Source organism: Vicugna pacos, chromosome 13 (genome assembly GCF_048564905.1).
Source record: "Vicugna pacos chromosome 13, VicPac4, whole genome shotgun sequence".
NCBI classification, from domain to species: domain Eukaryota; kingdom Metazoa; phylum Chordata; class Mammalia; order Artiodactyla; family Camelidae; genus Vicugna; species Vicugna pacos.
This window is the reverse complement of record NC_132999.1, coordinates 61,636,030-61,653,940: the sequence shown is the minus strand read 5'-3', so window position 1 is coordinate 61,653,940 and position 17,911 is coordinate 61,636,030. Positions and strand designations below refer to the sequence as shown.

Genomic DNA, 17,911 nt, shown 5'->3' with positions numbered 1-17,911 from the left:
TCCTCTGGGCGGAACAGATCTGAAAGGGCTTCTACCCCTACCTGCCTTTTAACTCATCAGTGATAAATGCCTTTAACTCTCAGTCATTATTTTAAAATAGAAGTGTCAGGAAATGTTGACATGAAACCAAATTGAAAAATCCTAATGCTAACTTGCTGCTTTAAAGTTTGGATAAACATGGCAGTAGAGCATGTGCTTAGCATGCATGAGGTCCTGGGTTCAATCACCAGAACCCCCATTAAAATAAATAAACCTAATTACCCCTTTACTCCAACAAGACAATGGATAAAGTTTGGATAAATGAGGCCGTCAGGCCCAGTTCAACTCTTCCCTCTGAATCAGTTTTTAGATGGAAACCAGTCATGCAAACCTAGCCAGCGTTAGCGGTTTTGGCTGCGCGCTGGAGAGCTGAGCAGCGGAGGTAGGACTCCGTTGTTATTTGGAGACTGGGTGTGGTTTAGCATGTGTGTGTGTGTGGCTGCCAAGCTCACAATTAAACAGTAACCTGGGTGTCACTGTGAGGCTCTTTTGCAGACATAATTAGAGCTACTTACCTGCTGGCTCTCAACAAGGAATTACCTTGGGTGATCTGGGTGGGCCTGAGTCAGGCCGAAGGTCTTAAAAGCAGGGCTGACCTGAGAAATTCCCCCTGTGCCCGTGGAGTTGTGTCCTGGTCACCCCCCTCCCCCAATTCTGGGTTTGCTGAGCCAAGCCCCACAATCACGGAAGCCAGTTCGTTGTGATGAACCTTCTAACTGATGTGTCTTCTCCCACCGGTCCTGCTTGTTGGGTTAAATCCCAGTAGAGGTGAGCGATGAACAAGAACGTCCACCAGGGGGCCTCGCTGGGTATTAAAACACATTCAAGGGCCTTGGGTCAAATTACTTTAGGGGAAGGAAGTTAAGATGCTAGTACACCACCAGACCTCTTCAAGGAGCAGGCTGCAACCACGGTGTTTCACCCCTCACTTCTGAATAAACGCACAGCCTCACGTGGCCCCTGCAGTGCTGGTTTCCAGGCCGCCAGGCCCAGCACAGCGGGCATCAGCTACATGCAGCTCCTGAGCACTTGAAGGTAAGTGAAAATGAAGAATTTTACCAAAACAGGGGTCTCTAAGACCCTCTGAATGCCCTCCTGCCTCCCCAGAGCCACCTTTTAACCATCCTTTAACCTGTTTTCTCTGAGAACCTGGAACCCGCATCCAGCTGGCCCAGGAAGTCAGCCCCTCTGGTTTAGACAAGGTCACGTGACCCAGAAGCCCCGCCTCGCAGGCAGTCTGCAAGAGCTCTTTGTATTTTCTCCCAAATGGCGCATCTGAACCTCCAGTCCTGGCCTTGACCTGACTTCTGCCAAAGGACACGGGCTGCCCCACCTCTCACCTCGTGCCTGGCCTGAATGTCCTCCACAGACTCCTTGTCCCTTTTCGTCGTGACCCAAAGCCCCCAGCTCCTGCAGGCCTGTGTCCTACCGCAGCGCTCCGTGAACGCGCGGGACACGCAGACTCACAGACGCTTCAGACACACAGAGCGTTCCTACAGGTCACTGAGGGCCTTTTTATTTTGCACACAGAACCACTGGGAATCCTGCCTGTGGACACCCGGAGATTACAATGCGGATACACATGGTTCCAAACACTTGGTAGAAGCGAGGTGAGAAAAACAATGATTTGGGCCAATCACATGATTACAGAGCTAGGGTTTCCAGCAGGGTTCCAGGTGGTCGAGCTCGGCTTCTGCAGCAGGTCTAAGGAAGCAGTGAGGACATCACAGGAAGGGGAGAGGGCAGTTAACTACCAGAGGCCCCTGCGAGCATCGGCGGGGTGCCTTGAGCTGCCCGGGTGACATCAGGCTGGTGGCCACAGGGCTCCGGGGCTGGTGGGCCCAGAGCTTACTTGGCGAGGGGGTTTCTGAAGCTCCTGCCGGCAAACTTGGCCTTGCTACCCAGCTCCTCTTCAATTCTTGGGAAGCAGAAGAAAGATGGGGAGGGAAAGACAGGAGTCAAACCTCAACACAGTGTTTTCCCACCCAGAGAAGCAGTCAAAGGCACACTTCATCCCAGGAAATTAAGGACCCAGCACTTGCCCACTTTGTCCAACTAATCCCCTAAATCAGAGCCTCTCGAGGATGCCAGGACAGAAGGGGATACAGCTCTCCACATCCACCCAGTGCACCCAGCAAGTTGTCCACCTGCCGGCCCTTCTCCTTCCTTCCCTTCCCCCAGCGCTTCAGAAGGACAAAGTAAAAGAAATGGCAGGGCTGCTTTCTTACAATATTTAAAAAAATTTTTTTTTAAATGAAGGGACAACCCAGTTTCTTCAATAAATGGCATGGGGAAAAAAGGAGGGGGAATTCATTAGTGTGAACTCTGGATCCTAACATCAAAAAGCCCCCAAACATACAAGAAAACCCTTTGAACAACCAGGGAGACACTAGATGAACAGACTTGGTGCTGACGTTACAGCATTACCACTAATCTCGGGCGTTATCGCGGCAGAGCGGTTATGTTAAAAAACAAAGTCTTTATCTGAAAGGGATACATACAAGTGAAATTATATGATGCCTGGAATTTGCTTTAAAATTCTTCAGCAAAAAAAAGGATGTAAAGAGCCAAATACAGAGGAATACGGACAGCTGGTGTGTCTGGGTGACAGGGACAGGAAGTCCTTCACTGATTTTTTTATGTGCTTGGAATTTTCCAGGATACAGTTTTAGAGACTAGGTAATGTGGAAGGACTTATGAATGGATGTTCCTTTTCCCTGCAAGACCAGAAAAAGTACCAAGCACAACAGAAGGGCAGGTCTCCTGGGGCTGCCCAAGGTCACGCCAAGACAAAAGGGGAGGGACCAGAAGTCCACAGGCTCTGAACGGCGGAAACCCTGCTGTTTGCTCCTTGGCAATTTTCCTTCAGCTTTCTGAGCTACCGTATCCTTGTCCACAAAACAAGGGTGCTAAATGAGAGAATCACTAAGGCTTCCTTGTGGCTCCCCAGATTCTGTGATTAAGTTATCCAAGGGGCACCTGTTCTCTCTCCCACCAGAAGCTGGCAGCACTGTGTGCACCAGGACTGCTCTGGGGCCCCAACCTAACACTGGTCTGGCCAGGGCCCATGTCGCCATGGTACACGCCCCGCAGAGCCAGGAGCTCCACATGGAGGCCACATCCACACACCCGGCGCAGGCATCCTCTTTACCTGAGGATCTGGTTGTACTTGGCCAAGCGCTCAGATCGGCAGGGTGCACCAGTCTTGATCTGGAAGAAATGAAAGGCCACGGTTGCTGGCAGTGGACACTGAGTTTTGTGGGCATCTTGGGCAAGGAGGAGGGGCCAGGGCGGGGAGAGAATTTCTTCAGGAGGCTCTCTGTCCCCAGGAAGGAGGGGATAAAAGGGGCACCGAGGACCCCATTCTGCCCCCTACCCCAGACGGTGTTCAGGCAGGTGAGGTCGGAGAGAAGCAGCAAGGACGACTTTCATCCCAGGGGGCTCTTTACCTGCCCAGTGCAGAGCCCCACCACCAGGTCAGCAATGAAGGTATCTTCAGTCTCTCCGGAGCGATGTGACACCATGACGCCCCACCCGTTGGACTGGGCCAGCTTGCACCTAGAAGCCAGAACCACCCAGACCATGGCTCCACTGCCTGGTCCCCTGAGGCCATGACATGTCACCCCTGTAGGGCGCCAGGGACAGCAGCCAAGCTCCCAACTGCTGGGGAAGATGACACCCTGCCCTCCTTTGACCTCCCACAGCCCGAGGACCTTCTCAGCCCTCTAGTCACACTAGAAAATCTTGGTTCAGCCTCCTCGAGGGAGAGAAATGAATGTCCTCTGATGCACACTCTCCATGTGAAATTAAATCACAAGTGTAGGGCCACCAAGTGGTCAGGATTAGGCCACAACTGCCCAATGTCCCCATCCGCTTGGTGCCATCACTTATGGCTTTTTTTTAACAAAGGTACTGGGGATTGAACCCAGGACCTCGTGCATGCTAAGCACGTGCTCTTCCACTAAGCTAGACCCGCCCCCTTCATCGCTTACTATAAAAGCCACCTGGAGTTCAAGCTAGCAGCATGGTTAGAGCTCTAGCCCGGAGGGGCCCCCACACCAGATCCACAGCCCCTCCCTCTGTGTGGGCTGCCCCAAGAGGGCACTCACGCCTGCAGGGACTCGGTCACGGAGCCAATCTGGTTCACTTTGAGCAGAAGGCAGTTGCACGACTTCTCGGCCACAGCCTTGGAAATCCGCTTTGGGTTGGTCACTGTGAGGTCATCCCCCACCACCTGGATTCCTGCGCTGGCAGTGAACTTCTGCCAAGCTTCCCAGTCATCCTGGTCGAAGGGGTCTTCGATAGACACCACTGAGGACAGGAGAGCGTGTTTCAGCAGTGTGGCCTCCCAGGCTGCTGACTGGCAACCCCCATGGAGCCTCACCCTTCTCACCAATGGACAGGCTCCACTCCCTGACGCACGTCCTGGAAACACCTGCCCTCCCAACCCACTCCTGCAACAGGGCACAAGCCCCCTGAGACCCTGGGACCCCACGGTCGTTAAGTGGGACACTTATTGCCCAGGGTGGTTTGTGTCTTGGCTCCACCTCCAGCAAGTTATCTTAGCTGAGCGTTAAACACAGGGACTGAGAGAGTCTTCCTGGTCTGAACACCTGCTCCACCCACTGCTGAGTGCCATGGGGCAAGTCCTAACCCACACTGTGCCTTGGGCGCCCCTCTCTGTGTGCATCAGAGAAGTGCCCGGCGATTCTGGTTCTCAAGGCTCCATTCCTCTCTGTCAACAAGAGCCAGGACCACACCTGCTCAGGATGACAGTGATAAGGTGATCACTCACCTGGGTAGTCCCTGATGAAGGACTTGTACAGGTCAGCCAGCTGGTCAGGTGTGATGTACCTGCTGGGGTCATCAGGTGACTTGAAGTCCAGGTCATACTTGCCCGACCTGAAGAACTCCGAGGCGGCCACGTCCATGCCAATGACCACCTTGTCGGAGTAGCCAGCCTTCCCGATGGCGTTCTTCAGCAGCTCCAGGGCTGGAGAGAGAGGGTGGCGACAAGTTTGGAAACCACGTAGGGAGAGATAAAACTCCCCTTTACCAGCTGCCAACCGGGAACCGTAACAGAAGACAAGACCGAGAGGTGCTCTGGCCCCAGCCATCCATCTCAATGACTCCTGTTGCTTTTTTCTGCTATGGAGCAAGAAACCATTGGCCAGGGCCCCAAGTGCATCACCAAGTGGGAAATTCAGTCTCGACTCTAGGAGGGTTTCTTACTGACAAATGCTCCCAAATTTAGCACCAGGAACAGCTGTGCCAGCCAAGATACAGTTACAGTCACCAGCTGAAATAAGCTGCCCCAAGGAAAGGGCTTGACCTAGAGCCCCGGCTGCAATCCGAGGGAGCCGGGGAAGGGAGCCCTGAGGGCGAGGCCCCACCTCCAGCTCAGACTCCGCTGGGGAAACCGACAAGGACCCTGGCTCCGGTTCCACAAAGGTCCCCAAATTACTAGGTTAAACTATCAGAAAGGACTGTTTTTTTTTAAAGGTTAAAATGGCCAAACACCAGCAGTTTCATATGGCTGACTCAAACAGCAAGATAGACATTTTCTTCCACTGTCCTTGAAGGTGGTGAAACACTCGGAACCCGATTTTTTTCTTCTAAAACAAAAAGCTCAGCCATGAATTCTTGTCCTACGACTTTCTGTATGCCCTGCTCCCACTTTAATCCTGTGTCTAAGGATTAGGCTGGAGCTTGCGTCAGCATTACCGCGGCTGGGCGACCTCAATGGTGACCTGCCACGTCCTGACTGTGAGCGTCTCCCAGAGCACGGTGCGGGCTGTGGACCTCCACCTCCTTTTGTCACGTGGAGAAGGGACACCAAGAGGAATGACTGCCTCCCTACCCCATAGTTGGCCCAGCTTAAACAAATCCCTAGTCCATTCAGAAGTCAAACTAGTAAGGAAATTGGTTATTAAAAAAAAAAAAAAACGAAGCACCAGTCCCCACGCCCCCCCAACTCCTGTCCATAGTGTTTCACGTTCTGCCACCAGATGCACGACGGTGGGGAAGGGCACGTCCGGGGAGTGGGGGTGCTCGGAAACTGGGGGTCCCTCCGGCGCCTCTACCTTCTTTGTTCTCCAGGATGTTGGGAGCGAAGCCGCCCTCATCCCCCACGTTGGTGGCGTCCTTCCCATATTTCTCCTTGATGACGTTCTTCAGGTTGTGGTAGACCTCCGCTCCGATGCGCATGGCTTCCCGGAAGCTCTCGGCCCCGACGGGGAGGATCATGAACTCCTGCATGGCCAGCTTGTTGCCCGCGTGGGAGCCACCGTTGATGACGTTGAAAGCCTGGGGGGAGAGAGAGAAGTATAGCTCCTGCCCGGAAAGCTCCCGCCTGGAGAGCCCCCACCAGACGTGCGGCTCCCACGTGGGGCCCAAGTGGTTGTGAAGGGTCACCTGGTCTTTCTTAACCACGGTCACCATCACAAGTGCCACCGTCCCAAACACTGGTGGCTGCCCCAGTGAGTGCTCACACCAACAAGGCAGGTACGATTTTCATCACTCGTCAACAATCAAGGCGACGGGTGCAGGGAAGCTGGGTCACCTGCTCAAGGTCACTCCCAGCAAGGGCGGTGCACTGGTCTGCAGCTGAGCCCCGCCCCAGCCTGCTCGCACCCACGTGCTGGAGGGTCACACGTGGGTGGGGTCACGACGCAGGAGGTCTTGGGTCCCCATGAGGAAGTGGATGGTTCCTCACATGGGAAGTGCCCACAAGCCACTCACCGGGACTGGCAGGATGACCTCGGAGTTGCCAGCCAGGTCGGCAATGTGGCGGTACAGGGGCACCCCCTTCTCCACAGCTCCAGCCTTGCAGACAGCCAGGGACACTCCCAGGATGGCGTTCGCACCAAACTTAGCTAGAACAGGAACAGGGTTCAGGGTTCAGGGTTCAGTGATGGGATTTCTCACTCCCAGGCCCTCCCCCAGCTGGCCTTCCCGCCTGCGCCCCCGCCGTGTGCACTCCGGACTGTATTCTCAAACTTCTCCCTCTATCTCTTTTCCATGTTCATGCTAGAAATGCAAACGGCCTTCCGCAGACACTCATCTGCTTTTTCCCCTAAAGACAAAGCCCTTTCTTTGGTCTGTGGAATTCCGGAAAATTCCACAAATTGCTCGATTATAAAGCACAAACCTCTTTGAGTAACCCCATACACACGCTGCTGTCAGCTGGCTAGGCTCCTGATTTTTAAAAATGTGATGTATTAAAGTGGGGCGAGGACATGGACGGTCCTGTAACTCATTATAGGGAAGCTATGACCTCATCCCAGGGGACTTAAAGGGTCTCCAGGAGACGCCGCCGTCCCCCCGGCAGCAGGCACCTCGCGCACTCACACTTATTTTCCGTGCCGTCCATCTCTATCATCAGCTTGTCGATCTTCTCCTGCTCCACGACGCTCAGCTTCTGCGGGAGAAGGGAGGAGAAGCTGCTTGGGAGGGCGGGGGCCTCTACCTGCGTGACCTCTGCACGCCTGACACGGAACCAGAAACTCCTGGAACCGTGCAAAGTCCAAGGCAGCTCTGTGTTACCCATGGGTTTGGCAGGCAAAAAAGGGGGGACCATGAAGAGGAAACGGGGAGACACCACACTGCCCTTAACTTGCTTTAAGAGCATCAGACATTTCTCCAAGCGCTAGAGCGCCAAGCACGTGATGCGCAAGACCCGGCCCCTGTGTCCTAAAGGTGAGTCCACGGAGGGAGCCAGCGTTACACTGGGAGGCAGAATTGTCTGGTTCTTTTTAAAGGGGTTACACCCAAGTGTGACTTTCAGGGCAATAAATAAAAGAACTCATTGTTGTTTATCTGAAGAGCTGCACTTCTCAGAGTCAGTTTCTGCTGTCACTGGGCTGTCCCCAATGACAGCAAACTCCATCTTCCGTTGGGAGATTTGAGTTTTGTAGGCAGCCCATAATCATTTAGCAAAATGTTTGATGACTGATCAAAATAAATATTTTTGGTGAAAATATAAATGAAATTGGTGTCTTAAAAACTGGATTAAAGTAATGTAACAAAAATCAGCATTACTTTAAAAAGTCATTATTGAATCATAACTATATAATTTTACCTGTAATGTTCTTCACAAAGAAACTAAAATATGAAAAGGAAACCATCTTTAAGCCCATCATGACACATTAACCATTTGGCATCTTTTGCTTTTTCGACAGGGCATCTTTGGATAAAGTTAGAAGCCACTGCAGCAGATGGCTCGAGGCCAACCCTCAGTAAGAGTCACAATGAAGTATGTTTGCCCCAAGAAAAGAAAAGTGTCCAAGAAAGCCCTGCTTATTGCAGGTGATGCCAGGTGAGGGCACCGGGGCACAAAGAACAGGAGTGTGTGTGGGGAGGGACACAGGAGACTGGGAGGGAGGGCCTGGCAGGACAGTGATAAGCCAGTCTGTCTGGGGGCCACATAGGCCAGGCCAGCTGGGGAGAGAAACAGCAGAGGAGCCACCTGCCACCAGCATCCCGGGTGGAGTCAGGAGAGGGCCTACACCCAAGAGAACACATGAGGCCGAGGCCAGGTCTGGACCTGAGAGTTACGGAGGCGGGGCCCGGGGGGGGCAATAAATGATTGCCCAGTAGATGGGTGTTGGGTCCCCAGGCCTGCTTCACCTACAGCAGCTCTACTTTAATCTGTGTAACATACTGAGGCTCCAAGTAAGATTTTATTTAACAAGAGTTCTGCTTGTTTATAAAAAAGGGGGAGGCAGTAGAAACACTAGAGTAACTCCACAGTTCATGAAAAATGAGTCAGTCGCCACGGATACTACCTTCAACACCCCAGGAACTGCCCTGACAACCGGCATCCTAACGCCCCAAAGGTCAAGACGGTTGCAGGGCAGCATTGAGGCTCCCAGACAGCCTCCGTCCCCGGGACTGAACTCCATGTGCTGTTAGACATGGATGCACAGGCAGAGGGCGGGTGAGCAAAGGCAAAATTATTTGCATGCACTACAGGGAATCCAACCGGCTTCTTTAGCTCTCAGAATAAGCTCTTCCATGAACAGGAAAGCCCGCTGGCCTGGCCTGGGGGACGCTCTGATGGCATTAATATACATTAGTTACCAGGAGGCAGGTCCTACCTTGCTAACCAGGGCAGGCGCAATAGTTTTATTGATGTGCTCAACAGCCTTTGAGACACCTAGAAGGAATAATCAAATCAAATTACTGACATAATGAGAAACAGGCTTGAGCAGCTTTGCTGGGGAGAACTACTGACCATGTTAACCCGGATATTCGGAACCTACCAAAAGACATTCCATGGGACCTCCTTCAAACCCCCATCGCCCTCTCCCTCTGAATGGGAGGGCTTTCAGGCCCAGTCTGAGTGCTCTCACCTAGGACCCCCAAGGGTTAGAGCCACACACAGAGCAACCATCTCAGAATGTCTGGAGGGAGGTTAGTTGGCAAGATCATGCACCGGACAGGCCAGCTGCAGAGACTGAAGGATGTCTAACGTGTTACCTGTGTGCACAAGGCTGGTGCCAGGAACTTGTTAATATACTTAACGGGTCTGGAGACACCTGACCAGCAGAGGTTGATAGAGAAGGAAAAAGAAAGACTCAGAAGAGAACAGGCTTCAAAGGACACTGAGTGAAAGGAAGAGAGGAAACAGGAAGGTGGGGAGAACACTGTGGGGACCATGCGGCACTCAACCTCACGACACCCAGGCCCTGTCCTGCTCCAGGCAAGCAGCTGCCTGGGCTATGGGCCTGGCAACCCGGGGAGAGCTCTCTGTAGATCTCTGAGCAGGACCGAAGATGCTGCCTTCCTCCGGGGAAACTGCTGCCACCTGGGGGGCCCAGAGTCTCCCAACCTTCCCTCGTACTGCCCCTCCCCCACAGCCTTTTCAGACTGTTTTCCTGAACCGCCCTCCCCTGGACAGTTAACAGCAGACATGTGCAGGGCTGTGCATCTGTTTAAAGGGTGTGGTGATTCAGAGGGCCAGGAACCATGAACTATCATACTGTCTCTGTCTCCTCTCCTGGACCACTTTCTGCCCAGGGGGTGATAGTGCCCCTTCTAAGGATGCGAGATCTAGCCCTCTCAGCTTTCCTGCAACGTGGCCACACAGGTTCTCCCTACAGAAAGGTGAACGTTGCAAAACCAAGTCCGTCTGTATAAGCCCACCAGAGGCCGGCTCTGCCAGAACGGGGCTTCTGTGAATCAGTTAACAGAAAGATCGAAGGACGACTGATCCATCAGTGCTGAGCCATCAGCCAGACCTTTGGATGTTTCCCTCCTCTGAGACCAGACCCTCGAGAGGAACCAACGGCCTGCAAGGCCCAGAGCCCTCCAGAAGAAAGAGGCGGCTTCTCATTAGTTAATGTGTTTTCTTCTAATTCTATGTTCCCTGGCCCAATGAGGAGTTCTCAGACTGCAGACAAACCGCAGTGGAGATAAGCATTAGGGCTCCTGAACTTACAGGCCTGGGAACGCTGCAGGCAGCCTGCCAGCTCTCCCCGTGGGGCGTACACGAGCGCCCTCAACATCTTGGGCAGAATCAGAGGTTTGCCCCCTCAAACACAAGCCATGGGGGTGGGCGGGAGGCTGTGGCCACCAGAAGTTGGGCTGGAGGCACAGAGCCACCTCGCCCGGGAGGTGGGCCTGGGTCCTGACTCACCTTTCCCCATGTAGCGCGTCTTGTCATTGTCCCGGAGCTCCAGGGCCTCGTAGATGCCTGTTGATGCACCACTGGGCACAGCAGCTCTGAAGAGACCTGGACGGTGAGAGGGAGAGGGGACAACAGCGTCGATGAAGAACAGTCCCAGCCCTCGCCCAAGTCCCTCCCCTCCCCCAAAGGCATCGGCCCTCAGGCAACACTGCTACTTCCCTCCCACAACTGGAGGCTCATGCTCTGTTCCTCCTGCCCTGCCCGTTTTTGATTCTGCTCTGCAGACCCTACAGCAAAGCTGATGAGTTCCTCTAGTGTAAAGAAAAAGGTCCGGGGCAGAGCTTCCCGAATTCTAACGTGCGCACATTTCACCTGTGGGTTAAGACATAGACTTCGAAATGGGAGGTTTGGGAGTCCGCGTCTCTAATGAGCTCCCAGTGGGTGCCTGCAGCTGGTCTGGGGACCACCCTCAGGAGCACTGCCTGGCAGAAGTACAACGCAAGCCACTTACGGGCTTTGAGATTTTCTAGTAGCTAGTAACCAATAAAAACATCGAGATGGTTTAGACAGTCCAGCTTTACAGCGCTGTTGCCAAGTTTCCCCTAGACAACTGAGATCGGGTTGCGAGCTTTCAAGTCCTAAAAGTGTTGGCTCAAGAGGAACCTCTACAGCTCATTTGCTTCAGTTTAGGCAGCAATAAATACTACTTGGGGGTTCCCTGAAAACCAGAAAACAGGATAGATTGGAAGATTCGAAGAAAAAGGAATAACGACAACAAAGGAGCAGAGTTTAATAACACTGGGGCACAAGCGAGCTCGCACTGCGCTGTCCTGCAGACGCAGAGACCAGACATCGAACTGGCCATCTGGCTAAACCCAAACTGTGGAGCATAAAAATGACACATCTTAGAGAAGGACAGACAGTATCAAGAAAGGTACTGAGGAGATCCACTCACATAGGCCAGACAGGTTTAGGGGAGCAGGAAGTGTAGGCGGCCTCTGAATCTACTTGAAACTGTAAGGGGTTTCCCCATGTGAGGCGTGCCAAGAACTGCTGGGGGCGTGGGGATATGAAGGCAGATGAACAAAGAGGAAAATATCAGCCAGGTATTTGGTCACCCACTGCAGTGACAGTGTGCGAACAGCAGCACACACATTCTTCTTGACCCAGGCCCCTGCTTTCCATGTATCCATCAGGACTGGACTAGGTGAGAAGTGATGAAAGCGAGAGTGACCCTAGCGTCAACTATGGACTTTGGGTGATGATGTGTCAGCGCGGGTCTGACTGTAACAAAGGTGCCACTCTGGTGGGGGTGTTGACAGTGGAGACAGAGAGTAGGTGGAAATGCTCTGTAACTTCTGCTCAATTTTGCTGTGAACCTAGAATTGTTCTAAAAAATAAATTCTATGAAAGAAAAATTGATGAAAGGCTCTTAACAAATTCAAGATTTCCTTTTTTTTCTTGAAAAGGATTAAGACGCATGAGAGAAAGTTCCATTTGTTTAAAATGTCAAAATATATTAATTTTAGTCATTCTAAAGAGTTTCAAAGAAAATGCCCCCTCCCAACAATCTTCTAGTGTCTTGGGTCTTTTTTCGTTGTTCAAAGTCCATTAATTTCCAAGTGGAAAGTTCCACTCTGACTGAGCGAGCTGGTCTCATAAATGGAGAGGAAATTCTCGGCATCCTCCAAGAACCCATGGTATTCGCCACGAGGCGTGTGCCCAGAAGGTATCGTGTTCTGAGCCTGTAACCACAGGTGGACTTCTGCCCAATGAATCTACTCAGGGGCCTCGATTCCTGGGCCAGGGGAAGGGAGAACAGGAAGGGAAGGGCTGGAGGCTCCGTGGCCAGGCCTGTGATTCACAGCCCGTGACTCAGCTCTGACTGGCAGCCGTGCTCAGTGCCGAGGCTGCCCGAGGCTCCTTTCCCGCCCTCAGCCACTGTGTCCACTTAGAGGACGGCTGTGACACTGCTGGAGGTAACATGGGGCTAAGGAAGCACCAGATTTTCTTAAAGCTTAAAAAAAAAAGGGTGGGGGAAGCTTTTAAAGGTCCCCATTATGTTATTTTCTCATGTGGGCAAATTCCTCTGAAGAGAACTTATAGCCAGGTAAAAACTGAGCCTCTGGAATGTTCCAACACCCAAAAGTAAAAACTGTCTGACGCTCTTTAGAATGATTTCTGGAGACAGAGATAAGAGCGCTATATATACACTTGTGTTCCCCTCGTCTCTTTCCTTTTCAAGGAAGAAAGGGCCATTCGATCACATCGTGTCTACTTATTTGGTCACAGCAAGCTGTGAGCGCACTACTGATGGCCCTTTTAGGGACAAGGTATCACCTTACTTCCCTTCCTCACTGACCTAGGAGCCAACCCGTGTTGTTTGAAATACCAAGAAGAAGGCAAGTGCCTCTTGCCTCACAGCCCTCCCGACCTCCCGCGCTGCGAATCACAGCCTGCCAGCACGTGCAGGCCAGAAAGACTTTTACAACAGACTTTTTCCTGCCTAAGGCTCTGTCATTTTAAGTTTTACCTTTGGCGGTGTAGAGATCCACCTCGACAGTGGGGTTCCCACGGGAGTCGAAGATCTCCCTGGCATGGACCTTGAGGATAGACATGGTGGATTTCTGTGGAGAAACACAGTTCATATTTCCCATAAAGCATAATGCAGCCCCAGCTCACTAGCCAAGGGGTCACTTCTGAGGATTCCTAGACTAGAAAGGGTCGGCATGGGCTGAAAATTGGATGTAGGAAGGCGGACAGGAGTGGGAAAAAAAGCCTGCTGGAAAGTAGTAGGAATTGATCCTAAAAAAGTACACTGGGGGCAGCTCTGCAAGGCATTAAACCCCAGTAACTCAGCTCTTGTCCTGTAAGCAAGGGAAGTCTAACTGTGTGTGCTGACGGCCTGCAGAGCAGCTGCAGGGGAGGCAGTCTGGAGCTGCTTATGGTCCTCAGTGGCCAATGGGGGTTGGCACAGGAAGGGAAAGGTACCAAGTCAGGACCAAGGGGACATGAAGGTCACAAGCAAACCCATCTAGGACCGAAAAAAAACTGGGGGGGCGGGGGACAGGGAGAAGGTGAGAGACCAGGAGGATTATATGGTCTCTAGTGGAATAGTGAATTAAAAGTTGAGAATGGGGGGGAGGGTACAGCTTAAGTGGTAGAGCACATGCTTAGCACGCATGAGGTCCTAGGTTCAATCCCCAGTACCTCCATTAAAAATAAATGAACAAATAAATGAATAAATAAACAAAACTAATTACCCCCCCAAAAAACAAACAAACAAAAAAGTTGAGAACATAATTCACATTAAACTTGAGGTAGCAGTAAGATGTTCAATTGGTAGATACTGGATAATCGGTTAGAAATGCTGAGTCTGGAGGCCAGGAATGAGCTCCTTGGTCTGTGTGCTGTAATCTTTACCAATTTCTGGGCCTTTCAAACCTCGCAGTACTTGGGTCTTCAGCAAGACAGGGCACACCAATAATGTTATCTAATTAGTGTTTCTTTCAGTGGGCATTTCACTCCACTTAAAAAACTTAATTATGAAATAATCATGATTTGTAACTAGAGGAAAAGATTCTATCTCTGAGCACCAGGCTACACCAGCAGAAGAGGCTTCCTTTGAAAATACCTTAAAAAAAAAAAAGGATCTGCAGCTATAGAGAGCAAACAGCAAGTCCTCAAAGCCTCTTTCTTGCTTTTTCCGCCAGGGGTTCTCCAAGGAAGAAACTAACTGAACAACTTACAGGACTAAAATGAATGAGAGGAACTGAATTAGTGTTCAGTAGCCATTATCTCGCTGGGCTCCACTCCAGTACCTTCTCCGGAATGTTCTGAAGCAGCAAATGGCATTTTTTTCCTTAAGTTTCAAAATTAGATACTGAAGTCACTTCTGTGGCTTTGTCATCTATGTAACAATGGAGTTTTATTCATTAGCCAATAAAAAGGTATCTAGTTTTTGTCTACCATCTTACAAAAAGGCAAATTTGTTTAAACATATTTTCTAGTTTTAAAATTTAACTTTGAGTTTTGGCAAATCATATAACTGTGTAACATGTTCATCGCTCCAAAAGGTCACCTCAGGTCATTTCCAGTCACTGCCCCCCACCCCATGCCATTCCTAGGCTATCGCTAATTCACTTTATAGATTTTGGGGGCAGTTAAAAAAAATTCTTTTAGATGTACTTTTTTTCTGTGGCGAAGAGACAATTAGGTTTATTTATTCATTTTTTAAATGGAGGCACTGGGGGTTGAACTCAGGACCTCGTGCATGCTAAGCATGTGCTCTACGACTGAGCTGTACCCTGCCCGCTAGATGTACTTTTAGACACATGTTCATTACACTACCTACAGTACCTTACAGTAGTTAACATTTCATTTTTTGTTTCATTTTAGTGATATAAGACAAGGTATTCCACTTATTTCATGACTTAAAGATAAAATTCAATTTAGCTTTAAATTGGATAGGAAAACTTTTCTCCCAAGTCATTAAAAAATCAGGGCACACAGACAGGGAGGAAGGTGGGTCTGGTTAGGAGGCTGCAGAGCTTTTTATCTGTCTGGACCGAACCCAGGACAGGGGACACCATGAGTGTTTCGGGCAGCCAGGGCCGAGATGTGCCCTGGAGGCACGTCAACCGGCCACCACATCACCCAGGAGGAAAACCACATTACAGAAGAAGCAGGCAACAGGAAGTTTTCTCAAAATACATCCTTTTTATGTTAGATCAGGGGCCGATTGTTGGGGGCCAGCCCGGGGAGCCCGGAGCAGCTCGTGCCCGACTTGGGTGAGGTCGCCTGGAGGGCTTCCTGATGGCCTAACGGCTTTGATTCAGTCTCAAGAACAAGCACCCTCTGAAGTCAGATTAATCCCTGCTCACTCCAGAGCAGCGACGGGCTGGACACCCAGACGCTGGAAGACAGGCTGAAGGCCACCGGCCGGAGGCAGGGTTGTGGAGGCCAGGCGAGTTGCGGCTTCCTGAGCATCTCTTTTCCGGCCCCTTCCTCCATTTTAGGAAGGGCCTGGCTTCCATGAGCACGCGGGTTAGGCCTGTACCGCTCCCCCAAACCTCCCACCCTCCCCGCCTGCTGTCCTGGGTGACCGCGTGTTCTTCAGTACGCAGCCCCGTAATTCGTAAACACAGGCTGAGCAACACCTTCCCCTCCGGGGACATCAGAGCCCCCGCCTCGGGCCGCGACTCTGGCCCGCGGAGGCCGGCTCGCACGCGCCGACCCATCCCTTCCCCGCCGAACCCCCGGGCACGCCGTCTGAGGGCCAAGGGCGCCCGCAGGCCCGGGAAACCCACGCGCCGCCCGCCTGGGCACTTGCTCGGCAGCCCTTCCTCAAGTCCTCACCCGGTCGCCGGAGGTCGCCGCCCGAGAAAGAAGCTGAGGGTGCTGCAGACACCGAGGGCGAGCGTTTACCGTAAAGGTCCGAGCGCTCCGAGTACCGCGAGCTCGTCTTGCGCTGCCAGCCGGGACTTCCTGCCCAGCCCAGACGACCCCGCCCACTTCCCCGCCCCTCTGCCCCGCCCCCTCCGTGCCGCCTGGCCATTGGCCCGGAGCGCCGTCACTCGGGCCCTCGCCCCCGAGCAGGGGCGGGACTGCAGCCGCCGTGGCGGCCGGGAGGAGGGGGCGACGCCCCGGGGAGGTGGGGCGGGGCCGGGTTCCGGCGCCCCGACTACCTCGTGGCTATGTGGGGGTGCGGGCGAGCCCCCGAGCCCATTCGCTCTCGCCTGGGGCTGGGTCCCAACGCTGAGCGGAGTCTGAGGCGCTTGGGCCCCGGGGGAGGGGCGGGATGGCGCGGCCGACATGAGGGCTCGGGGCTCCGTCACGTACTCCGAGTCCCGCACGCACGCAGCGTCCCTCCGGCGCCGCCCGTCCCCCAGGGCCTTGGTGACGACCTTCGCGGCCCGCCCTTCGCGGCCGCCCCACCCCTCGCCCCTCAGCGCGGTGCCCGCGACCCCCGCGGCCTGGAGACGCTGGCGGCCGCGCGCCCTGACCCGGCTTCGGGCCCGCAGAGCCCAGAGCCCGCCACGTGCGCGCATCCGCGCCTGCGCCCTGCGCGCCCGGCCGCCCGCCAAGGTGACCCGGTCCCTTTGTCCTTGTGCGTAGGTCACCCAGGAGTGTCAGGTCAAGATAGCTGAAAGGAAGTTCACTTTCCCTTAATTACAGCAAATTTTTTGAGCGCTTCCTACTTGCCGGGCACTTCTCCCGGTGCGTGCTCAGTGTTCATTCTACAGCTCTTAATGTTCCATCTTAAAAGGAGGCTTCCTGTCCCTCCCTTTCCCATACATGTGAGCCATACAAGTCGATTTGGGGCTGGAATTTCACACAGACCTGGGCGATTTCTCCAACTTCAAAACAGGTAATATTCCACAGGCAAATGAAAACAGGAAAGAGTGGGTGCAGTAATTTTACCCTTCTGATAAAGCACTGATACCCATTTAAAATCAGTTCTGCAGCACCCCTCCCAAGGGACGGCTTCCTTCTCTAATAGTTAGTTTTGTCTTTTCTCAGCGCTCCTCTTGATCTGTAAGTCTGAGAGCTAAAACAATGTAATACATTCCCATATTTCCCAAATTGCCTTGCACAGAGAGATTTCACGTGTGTATTCGAAAATAATTATTATGTCTGCTGGTGAGCTACAAAAACTGCTTTTCTTAACTCCTAGTGTTGGGTAAAGGTGAAGGCCTATTGAGTCTACAGTATTTGTTTTCCATTAACTGAAAAGGAAGAACTTGAGGATTAAATTCAGCAAAAAGCAACAAGGAAGTTGTAAAATGTTTCCTAAAAAATGATACGAATTTTGCAAGCAGTTTATGATTTCATCATCTATACTGTGATGTTTCAGGCTGCTTAAAACCAAGATCCCAGCCCCATGACTCAGCAGCTAAATCAACAGCCACCATCTTCTAAACCTTAAGAACTCTGCAGAAATCAGACACTTGGAGCTCTTATTTTCCGAGCAACTCTAAGGTGTGGCCGTGAAAGGGCTTCAAAACAATCTCTGTCATTTTACAGTAAAATGGTTAGAGAGATAAAGATAGAAAGACATAGCTCTTCTAACGGCTCTCTGGCCACAACCAGTGATTCCTAGCAGGAAATCAAATGTAGAACATGATCTCAGACACCTCCTGTTGCAAGATTCTTGGAGGCCACAGCACAGCGTTCTGAGCCAGCACTTCGACCTCAAATTGTAGCTCAAATGTTAATGATTAGTAGAGATGCCCTCAGATC

The 17,911-nt window shown here is 52.2% G+C and overlaps 1 protein-coding gene across 2 annotated transcripts; it reads right to left on the bottom strand.

Moving 5' to 3' along the window:
- Nucleotides 1–1,524: 1,524 nt before the first annotated feature.
- Nucleotides 1,525–16,161, bottom strand: ENO1 (enolase 1). 2 transcript variants are annotated; one of them, XM_072975463.1, is made up of 12 exons: nt 16,028–16,161; nt 13,203–13,296; nt 10,679–10,774; nt 9,138–9,196; nt 7,390–7,459; nt 6,781–6,914; nt 6,123–6,345; nt 4,835–5,032; nt 4,149–4,350; nt 3,489–3,597; nt 3,191–3,249; nt 1,525–1,957 (listed from the first exon to the last, which is right to left on the bottom strand). In XM_072975463.1, the coding sequence occupies exons 2-12, from the start codon at nt 13,285–13,287 to the stop codon at nt 1,888–1,890; spliced, it is 1,305 nt and encodes a 434-aa protein (XP_072831564.1). In that variant the 5' UTR covers nt 13,288–13,296; nt 16,028–16,161; the 3' UTR covers nt 1,525–1,887. The 2 variants fall into 2 exon arrangements, with proteins under 2 accessions (XP_072831564.1, XP_072831565.1); XM_072975464.1 differs by having other exon boundaries at nt 16,097–16,115.
- Nucleotides 16,162–17,911: the final 1,750 nt, after the last annotated feature.

What these genes read in the sequence shown, in the direction of transcription:
- ENO1 (XM_072975463.1), bottom strand. Translation starts at nt 13,287, where the DNA reads ATGTCTATCCTCAAGGTCCATGCCAGGGAGATCTTCGACTCCCGTGGG. An exon ending in CGCCTGCCCTGGTTAGCAAG is followed by an intron (nt 7,460 to 9,137) that starts GTAGGACCTGCC and finishes CTTCTCCCGCAG; the next exon opens with AAGCTGAGCGTCGTGGAGCA. An exon ending in GTGACCGAGTCCCTGCAGGC is followed by an intron (nt 3,598 to 4,148) that starts GTGAGTGCCCTC and finishes TCTGGCTTCTAG; the next exon opens with GTGCAAGCTGGCCCAGTCCA.